Here is a 10521-nt window from a genome sequence, read left to right on the forward strand (position 1 = left end):
TTCCGCCGGAAGCGAGGAGCCGGGAGGAGGAAGCGCCGCTGCCCCCAGGTGCCGCGACGTCCCCTTACTCCCTCCCCTCCCCGTCGCCGGGTTGTGCCGGACCGAGCTCAGCTCCCCCCCCACCACGCGCACCCGCCGTGTAACGGTCCCCGGGGGGAGGGGCACAACCCCCTGCTCAGTTCCTTGCCCCCCCCCCCCCCGGTGTAACGGTCCCCGAGGGGAGGGGCACAGCCCCCTGCTCAGCTCCTTGCCCCCCCCGGTGTAACTGTCCCCGGGGGGAGGGGCACAGCCCCCTGCTCATCTCCTTGCCCCCCCCCCGGTGTAACGGTCCCCGGGGGGAGGGGCACAGCCCCCTGCTCAGCTCCTTGGTCGGCCCCCGCTGTAACGGTCCCCGGGGGGAGGGGCACAGCCCCCTGCTCAGCTCCTTGCTCGCCCCCCCCCGGTGTAACTGTCCCCGGGGGGAGGGGCACAGCCCCCTGCTCAGCTCCTTGCCCCCCGCGCTGTAACGGTCCCCGGGGGGAGGGGCACAGCCCCCTGCTCAGCTCCTTGCCCCCCCCCATGTAACGGTCCCCGGGGGGAGGGGCACAGCCCCCTGCTCAGCTCCTTGCCCCCCCGCGCTGTAACGGTCCCCGGGGGGAGGGGCACAGCCCCTGCTCAGCGCCTTGTTCGGCCCCGCCCCCCCGGTGTAACGGTCCCCGGGGGGAGGGGCACAGCCCCCTGCTCAGCTCCTTGGCCCCCCCCCCCGGTGTAACGGTCCCCGGGGGGAGGGGCACAGCCCCCTGCTCAGCTCCTTGGCCCCCCCCCCGGTGTAACGGTCCCCGGGGGGAGGGGCACAGCCCCCTGCTCAGCTCCTTGCCCCCCCCCCGCTGTAATGGTCCCCGGGGGGAGGGGCACAGCCCCCTGCTCAGCTCCTTGCTCGCCCCGCCCCCCCCAGCTGTATGGTCCCGGGGGGAGGGGCACAGTCCCCTGCTCAGCATGCCACCTCCTCCCTGCAGGCGGGTACTGAGCTGCCAGCCAGCACCATGGTGAAGAGCTGCTCCGCCATCGGCTGCGCCTCCCGCTGTTTGCCGAAGTCCAAGCTGCGGGGACTGACTTTTCATGTGTAAGGCTCAGGCCGGTGGCAGCTCCAGGCATGGGGGTCACTAGGCCACTTGCCACTACAGAAGCACATCCACCTAGGGCCAGGCCTCTAATCCCGGCGCTGAGGGGCCCTGTATAGGACCCCGTGCTGGGGGGGGAACTGTGTGAAACCGTTCCTCTGCCTCATCCCAGCCGCCCACCTAAGTTGCCTTTCCACCACCTTAGCCACCAAGTAACACGCGCCTGGGGACACTGCTCAGAATAGGCACAATAGCCCAGGCGCTGCAGTCGGGCTGGGGGAATTTTAAAGACCGCCTTTAATGTTTTGTTTTCATCCACAGACTTTTATACCTCAACGGAGTCACTGCAGAGTGTCACCCTGTAAACCTGAACAGTCCTTATATCAGCTGAGCGAGGAGTGTTTATGTCTGAATTAATTACTTCTAGCCTGTCCAAAATCAAGGGGGAAATCAGTTCAGCATCTTAAAGTGAAGGGTCTGGTGTCTCTGAAAGGAAAGGCTCTATGGAAGTAATCTCAAGGCACAGTCAGATGAAACAATCACCACATTAGCTGCAGAACCAACCCACCTCTGTCATTTTGTATTTACCCAGTCAGTTCCTTAAGGAGTTATGAATTCTGGCTGTAAACAGGCTTCAGGTGAAATAATTTGACTCAGAAGGTTTTGGAGGAGGACACAGCCCCTTTTTTTCTGTGCAGAAGGTCATAACTGCAGCAAGGGAGGTTGAGGTTGGACATTAGGAAAAAGTTCCTAACTCTCAGGGTGGTCAAATAGTGGAATAAATTGCCAAGGGACGTTGTGGAATCTCCATGGCTGGAGGTATTTAAGGATAGGTTAGATAGATGTCCATCAGGGATGGTTTAGACAGTACTTGGTCCTGCCATTGGGGCAGGGGGCTGGACTCTATGGCCTCTCAAGGTCCCTTCCAGTCCTAGTGTTCTTTGATAACATAGTTGGCTGTGTAACAAGAGCACAAGAGGGGGGCTGCTAGTTGGTATGAGCAGCACATTCTGTACCTCAGAGGGGAATGGCTGGTTAGCATGGGGTGCAGGTGTTGACTTGCATAGTCACACCCAGGCTACACGTTGCCTGAAGGACAGTCACAAGGCTACCTGTAAGTGTGCCCTTTTACAATCACAAGTCCCGGATTCTTTTGCACAGCTAGAGGCTATGGCGTGGTACAACTGTATGTGTTCAAATTTGCCTTCCTTTCTGCACATTTGTCCTAGGTTCCCCACCAACGAGGAGGCCAAAAGAAGGTGGGTGGTGGCCATGAAAAGGCTCGACGTGAACTCTGCAGGTATGTGGGAGCCTAAGAAAGCAGATGTGTTGTGTTCACGGCACTTTAAGAAGTCAGACTTCGACACAAGAGGCCCCAACATCAGGCTCAAACCTGGAGTCATCCCTTCCATTTTTGAATTTCCTTCTCACTTCCAGGTTGGTCTTCACAATCTGCAAGTAATTTTTCTTATATTTAACTGCATTGGCAAACACTGGCAGGCTTGTCCCCACATTTTACATAGAACACAGAAGCTTTTTTTTTTCTTTTGGATTATCATCACTAGATCAGAGAAGCAAGGGAAAAATGTGCCCAAAGGTTAACATCTTTCTGAGCCAGTTCCTTCTCTCATTTCTCAGGCAGGACTACCTGAGGAAAGAGTGCAGGAGCATGTCCTTAAAGGCTTTTTTTTAAAAAAGTGGGAGTCTGAACAAAACATGATCTAGTACATTAAAAAATGAGAAGTGAAACTGATCTCTTCAGGTCTAGCCAAATGCTTATTCTGTGAGCTCATCAGAGCAGGGATTTGTTTTATACTATACTTGCATAATGAGGGCCTGATATTTACTGGGCTTCCTCATACCAATCAATCATAATATCAAAGTAAATTCCCAGCATACCAAAAAGACTGGGCTGGGAAGCGCCTGTTGAATGGGACCCTGGAGAGCTCTTCTCCTAGGCTACAATTACACTGCAGAAATCTTTTGAAAGATGTCCTTCCAGATGACCTCTTCTGAAAGAACTTCTTTTGAAAGAGTGCGCACACAGCCCCCGCTCTTTCGAAAGAACGGGCCAGGGATCAAAAAATCAGGTGCCATGAAAACAGCTCTTTTGAAAAAGACACTCCGCGGTCCCTCTACACACGTTTTCTTTCAAAAGAAGGTGCTCGTCCCGAAACAGGAGTGAAAGAGCGCTTTCAAAAGAACGCTTTTTGTGTGTAGATGCTCCGCTGGATATTTCAAAAGAGCCCCTTCCTGGATATTTCAAAAGAGCCCCTTCTTTCGAAAAATATTTTGAAACTAGTGTAGACACAGCCTAGAGGTCTGGTTGTCATTGCAAAAACTTTTTAATGAACATCTCTTAACATCCCAATTCAAAGGTGGGGGGAAGGTACTGGTTTCTCATTTCACCTCTTTCTTTTCCCTGCTTCCAGCACACTGCAGCAACACATTAGCCTGCACTCTCTCTGATGTGTCTGTCTCAATAACTGGTGTGAAATATATATATTTATAACAGAGCAGACGAGGAAAAGTTCAGGGCAGACGAAACAACCTGCTGAAAACGCTGCCAGTGACAGTTTATAACCCCCAGCTGGTGGATTTGGCTTCCAGCGCTGGGGAATTACATTCCCAATTCATCTTGGTAAGTAAAGTGACTTATTTGAACCACCTGTATATAGCAGGATTTTCAACAGTGTTGCACGCTCATTACCAGTGTAATTGCAGGGAATGGCATCCTCTTGGTCAGTCTCCTTGTTTTGTGTGCGTTAGGGCTAGGGATGTAAACGTTTAATCAGTAAAGCTTCAGCTGTCTAGCGTGAAGCTATCGGTTATGGTTAACCGGGGAGGATGGAGCAGCCCCTCCACCTTCTGTGGGCAGAGGGTTGCTCCAGCCCCATGGGGCCTGCTGCAGCTGTGGGATGCTGCAGCACAGCTGGAGCAACCCTAGTCCCCAGTGGACCTGGCTTGGGCACACCAGCCTAGCCAAAGCAGTCCCCAAAGAAAGAGTGCAGCTGTGGACCATGGCAGCCTCATGCACACAGCGGGTAGGGGCGCTACAGCTTGGCCAGAACAGCCTGCATCCAGAGCAGCTCCCTGTCTACCTTCCCCTCTCCTCAATTTCATCTGTTAACAAATTAACCAGGATTTTACATACCTAATTAGGGCGTCAGTTCAAGAATCTGCCAAACGTGTTGCTCACTTGAGAGAGCAGTAGGAGCAGCTCCATTTCTTGTAGTTGATTAACAGGCTTGAAGGCAAACAGCACATGCACTCCACGTGGATTTGCAGAGGACAATTGCTAATGGGATGGCTTTTTAAGCAATCTCTTAGCCACTTCTTGCTGAGCAGGGAGCACATGTGGAAGAACGAGAGCTTTGGGAAAGGTGAGAACATCTAATGAATTGAATTGTTCCTAGGAGCACAGTTACAGCATAATGGACAGTCCAAAGACACTGAAGTGTAAATTAGACCAGGTAATCAGTGAGCTCGACGATGCCAAGGAACACCTGAGGAACATTCTGGAACGAGAACAACAACGCAGAGAATCACTGAGGTCGGTGATCCAGGAGTTGGAGAGCAAATGTCTGATCAGCCCTGAAATAGCCTGTAAGCTGGCAGTTTATTGCTGGGAGTGGTGTGAGGTGGGCACACGGGAACAGGCTACCAGCTGAAGTCATTGAAGTAGGGGTAGCTACAGTCACCTCACACTCAACATTCAGAAGAGGGATGTTTTGGGGCTGGACATCAGCACTCAGTGGACAGGATCAAACAGATCTCTGGAGCAGCAGGTTCTCTAAAGATACCATCTGGGATCCACCGCCTTCTGAAAAAAATGTGTCTTGGTCTCTGCGGGCCAGGGGCCTGGTCCGGAATAGGAGCTACAAAGGCAAAATATAAATGTAAACAATCGTTGGGGTTAGCAAAGCGGAGCTCCTCTGTCTTAACTTCAGAATGTGGAACCTTAGTGGAGCCCTAATAGTATAAATCAGGACTAACAATGTGCAGCAAGAGACTTGGAGAGGGTGGGAAAGTATCATGAGCAGCCTGTGGAGATATGTTCACCTTTGCTTGGACTTCCCTTAATTGCATGGGTAGGAGAAAGTGTTGGGAAAATGACAGCTAATCTTGGCATTAGCTGAGTTGAGCTGAGAGTTCACCAGGTGAAAGACAAGGAGCTTCTCCACAATTGAGACCATTGTGGCCTGGATTTCAATGGCATTTTGTAATATCTGGACCATTACTACCATTGGGCAAAGCTCCCACGATGGAGCTTGATACATTTATGAATGGGATTATATGAGGTGGTTAACTGCAATAGCAGGGGACTGGACTCAGTGACTTGTGAAGCCCATCCCACTTCTGTGTTCCTGTGACTTCACATTCAGCTATTTTTCAAGGGTCCAGGTGAAGTTTGCCTCAATGTTTTAAGGTCATGGACTGATCATTTGATCTCTTCTGTATCACGAGTATATTAGATGCCATGCATCCGTCAGTAATTGTGCAGTCTGCACATAGTATTTTCCAGAAGGGTTTTCCTGGTTTAAGATTTGCATCAATTTGGAATGAGTTCTGATATGTTGGAAACAGGAAGCATAAGCCCTTTGCAAAGAGTGGTGGTGGCAAAGAGGGTAGATATTCTGGGCACTGTTTGCTCAGCGTGGGAGACTGAAATACAGCATTTGCTGAACGATAACATGAACGCAGTGGTCAAAGGCAGGGTTTATACTTAGCAGGGAAGCTGCTAATAACACACGCCGTGGATGCTGAACTGAAACAAAAAGACCCATGTAATGTATTTACAAGAGCTACACCATGTTGTGTAGAGTAAAATGCACCTAGAGCAACTTTGATGGCTTTCTGCTGCATATAGTTTGTGCAATGTGCAGGAGCAGTGATGACTCACACATAACAGTATCAGTGTTTGCTTGGTGGCTTCTAGTTTCAGGATCTCGGCTGGTAGAAATCCTTTGCGTTTAAGGAAGAGACAAAACGCACCCTTAAATGCTGACAGCGGGAAGGGGAACACTGATGTTTTTAATACAATGATCTATTTATGATGCTCAGTGACAGTAGAAGCTGGAGCAATATCAGAGGGGGTTATTTGGACTCTCATTGCTTCCATAACATGCCCTGTAGCGTTATTATGATTCCTGGCCAAGCACTGACAGCTGGAGACAGAGCCATCACACAAGTAAAAAGCTGTGCTAGGCTGGGCTCCAAGTTCCATGCACACACACCCTGCCTCCACCTTGATATGGCCGGCAGAACATTCAGGCATCAGCTGGAATGCCTTGGCCAGGGTTGCTTGTCACCACTGAGGAGTTCCAAGGGTCACCCCCAAAGTAGAAGGTGGAGAGTTCAGCAAAAGGGAGGGGGCATGTGGCTGTTGAAAGAGCAGCTGGAGTGGGGAGACTGAAATACGTCTGCATTCCCACTGGCAGAGGGGACGCTTGGACAGTGGGAACTGCCCAGCAGCCAGAGCACTACATAGGTGCCTAGGATTTGTCCTCACATCCCCCTAAGCTGCCTCCACTCACTGCCAGGGCCTTGTTACCCCATCCCAAGGCAGGAAATACAGCTGTTTCTGCCTAGGGCTTGGCAACATGAAAGGGCCTCTGCAGAGAAAGGTAGAGAGGTCTGTCATGACACTTGCATTTGTGCAACATGAACTTGTCTGACAGAATAGGTACAGTCCTATTTCAGAGATGAAGTCGCAGCCAGTCTAGGTGCTTTCATAAGCCAGGCAACCAGCAAAATGAATCTGCTCGTAACCTCGGCCTAGTTCAACCGTGGTGCAGGAAAAGGAGGTGATGGTGAGGGAAGACAAGCAAGAGCAAGCGCTCGTGGGCTCATGCAGCTCCTAGCGTTCGCCTGCACAATTCCTACCTAGTTCACAATAAGCTGGGGTATATGTCCACCCACCCCATTCAGCCTGCTGGGCAGTAGCTGCCAGCATAGGCCCCACAGCTAGCTGGTGCCGTGTAGAGGATTTGGAAGGGGACAAGTACAGGGTGAGGTTAGAAAACTCATCTCCCCAGGAAAGTTCCAGAGGGAGATTCAGCTCCCAAGGATGATATACGTGAGCTCTACTGGTAGTTAGCTGTGGCCAGGGACACGTCTGGATGGTCAATAGTAAGTCCCTGGGCAGCACGTTGTACTAAGGGGAGAACTTCAGAGTTCCCCGTGCAGTCCACTTATGGCCATGAGATCAGTCCCTTGGTAACTATTCTATCAGCCTGCACTGAATCTGCTCCCCTGTGCACCTGAACCCCTGGGTCTATGGACACCACATTTCTCTACAGCTCCAGTTCAGAGAGCTCCCACACATGCGGTGCAGCCTCCCTGAACAGCGCCAAGGCCCAAGCCGGCGTTAGCAGCACGATGCCCCCTCCCCTGTGGTAGAGCAGCAGCTTTTGGTGCCGCTGTATCAACGCTGTTAAAGGCCTGAGATCACAACCTCCCAGCAGTGCTCTCACAAGGCTGTGCTGCTTTCAGACCGGTTTCCCCAGTACTTAGCTATTCCCTATCAGCGTAGTATCAGCCGAGGTCCCAAGACTCAAAGTATTTAAGCCCCTAACTCCCACTGAGCACTGGGCAACAACAGCTGGTCTAGCACTCTGGTCACTGTGACTCCAATTCACTGCACTGGAGCGGGCCTGATTAAGACAAGCTGCTGTGCCTGATGGACAAGTGGGCTGAGGAGCTGAAGAGACGCATTAGCCCATGGGTGTCCAACCTTTTGGCTTGCCTGGGCTGCACTGAGTGAAGATAGTCTTGGGCCGCGTACAAAATATATAATATAGTTAATGTATATAAACCACATAATAATGTTAAAAGTTTACGATCTTGCGGAGCCGCATTACTAGCTGTCCAGGACCGCATGCGACCCGTAGGCCGCAGTTTGGACACGCCTGCATTAGCCCATTAGGCAGAAGTTAGAAAAGACACAGGAAGGCAGCGTGTGAGACAAAGCAAGGCTTTCACGGTGGGAATGGAGAGGAAGCTGCCAGGGGGAAGAGCCCTTCCATCTTCTCCAGAGTAGGTAAGGATTTTGGTTTACTGTAAACATGGGCCTGCATGAGCCTGTAAAGGACGTGGAGAGGACAACATGGGGGAAAATATCTACACAAGGTGCTTAGCAGAAGGTCCCCCAAGCTGGCTGTAACCAAGAACTAGATCCTGCCCTGTCACAATTAGACAAGCTAGCCCCCTTTCTTCAAAACCGAAGTCTACATTCTGCCCTTGCTGCACGCGGCTGACACTGCCTTTGGAGCAGCCGGTCAGGATGTGGCCCAGGGCAGGAAGGTGCTCATTTAGGGCCGGGTTTGCATGTAAGGATCCCGCTGACTGACAGCGGTAGGAACTCTGTGTAGGATGGCTAGAGACATGGATTTTTGTTGAGTACCCAGACACCTGCACCCTGGCTGCATTGCCCAGAGCGCGCAGGTGGGAATGGACCTCTCTTCTGCACATCATAAATAGCGTGAGATGTGCATGGATAACTCACCCCCCCACCCCATTCACTAACACATCTAAGTTCCCTCTCTGTGGAAGAGCAGAAGACAGGACTCCATTATGTACAGACAGAATACATCAATGGAGTGGCCTTCCCATAGGAATGTGCTTTCTCATTTGTACTTACCAGTCCAAAGCTATGCAATGAAACTACCCATGCCCTAGATCAGCTGACACAACAATGGTCCCCCACTTATTTTTGTTCTTCATACCATTCATGTCCTATTTTGTTCTCTTTCCCAATGAATCATACATCGAGGCTGATCGTAGGAAAGTACCTACAAGAACATTCACCTTAGACATACATTGGGAGTACAGTTTGGCAAACCAGCTTTGATTTTAAGATCAAGAAGCTCTTCAGCAAGGAGCTGTCCAATTCAGTGCTGAGGCACACAAGCCACGGTTTTCAGCACCAGTCTAAGACGGCGACCGCCCCATCTCAGAAAGGAAAAGCAAGGTCAGAATTCAAGAAAGGAAGTGAAATATACACAACTGGTAACACTGCATTAAACCAACAGACTATCACAAACATACTGCCAGTATTTACACTGAAGTGCAGGTAATGGAACAGCACATTTTTATAGTCACAGCGGCATTACTTTCCATCGCTTCAGTCACAGGCTCTTGGGTCTGAGATCTCATTCTCAGCTGGGGAAGAATGAACATACATGCACAATGAAAATGACAAACCAGCCTGAAGCAGCACTGATCACCAGGGCCTGAGAGTAGGATCTGAGAACCTCGATTCGATTCCCACCTCGGCCACTGAACTGGGTGTATCACCTGGCTCATCTCATTTACCCCATACACAGCCATCTTTGGGAAGTGTTTTGAGACCTACAGCTGGAAAGGGCTCAAGTGTTCTTACTTAAGACAGTCTGCTCTGCACCTGCGCCCTGTCCCCAGTGGAGGAGCTCCGGTACCAAACAGTGGCTCTCAAAAGTCCCAGGGCTCTATTCAAGAGCTGCAGCTAACACGCAAGAAAAGTCAGTTCCGTAATCACCTGCGTCATAGCCCAAATCAATTCCCAATGATAAACGAGCAACAGAAGGATCTTTCAGAGCACCCTGGAAAATGAGCCCCCACATCGTAAGGGGGCAGGGTGTCCTGACACATTTAGCAATGCAGTCCCCAGTTTTGCATCATAATCCACTAACGTTGGCGGAGTGGTTACTGGGAGAGCCAAGGGGAGATCAAGGCCAGTCATCACACCTGCATCCTTTACTACAAAGGTCATCCACATCCCATTGAGAACTGCTAGTCTCAGATGTATAGTAAAATCTTCTAGCTGTTGTGCCAAGACGTAATGCCATCTTCAAATATGAATTAACCTCCTCATTTTGTTAGTCTTTAAAGTGCTGCGTTACTGCTGTTTTGTTTTCCTCCACTCTGGGTTGAGAACACATACGACACTGAAAGCACCAGCTTTACCCATGTTCCACCTCATATGACCCACTACCTCCATGATGGCCCAGTTCCTGGAGAAGATCAGCTGCTGGATGAGAAACAGCTGGTTGAAGCTGAACCATAGCAAGACAGAGGACGATGCTGACTGGCTGAAGGAAGCACTGTGAAAAATCTGCAGCCATGGTGCAAGCGTCCCTTTGCTTGAGGGTGCATGTCCACAACTGGTCAATACAGTCTAGTTGCTAAATGCCTTGCTGAAGCAGTTTTCATGCATAACAACAGTAACACCTACCACTACCTTCAACTGGCTAGGAGATTACATCCCATCTCAGGGCTTCACGCTTTTCTCACCTCCCATCTGGGACTACAGCAAGGCCGTATACCTGCATGTGAAACGTTCAGCATTTAGGAAACTCCTGTTAGCACAGAATGCTCCAGCATACCTCCTCCGCAACATGGCTTTCATTCCCTATCCAGGCTACCCAGAGAATAGCAGATC

General features: G+C 50.8%; 1 protein-coding gene across 2 annotated transcripts; it reads left to right on the plus strand.

The window, feature by feature from the left end:
• Positions 1-32: 32 nt before the first annotated feature.
• THAP6 (THAP domain containing 6) lies at positions 33-5366 on the plus strand. Of its 2 annotated transcripts, XM_074993814.1 has the most exons (5): positions 33-48; positions 996-1102; positions 2330-2537; positions 3616-3741; positions 4517-5366. In XM_074993814.1, the coding sequence occupies exons 2-5, from the start codon at positions 1023-1025 to the stop codon at positions 4769-4771; spliced, it is 669 nt and encodes a 222-aa protein (XP_074849915.1). In that variant the 5' UTR covers positions 33-48; positions 996-1022; the 3' UTR covers positions 4772-5366. The 2 variants fall into 2 exon arrangements, with proteins under 2 accessions (XP_074849915.1, XP_074849914.1); XM_074993813.1 differs by lacking the exon at positions 33-48 and having other exon boundaries at positions 850-1102.
• Positions 5367-10521: the final 5155 nt, after the last annotated feature.

Source organism: Carettochelys insculpta, chromosome 4 (genome assembly GCF_033958435.1).
Source record: "Carettochelys insculpta isolate YL-2023 chromosome 4, ASM3395843v1, whole genome shotgun sequence".
In the NCBI taxonomy this organism is placed as follows: domain Eukaryota; kingdom Metazoa; phylum Chordata; order Testudines; family Carettochelyidae; genus Carettochelys; species Carettochelys insculpta.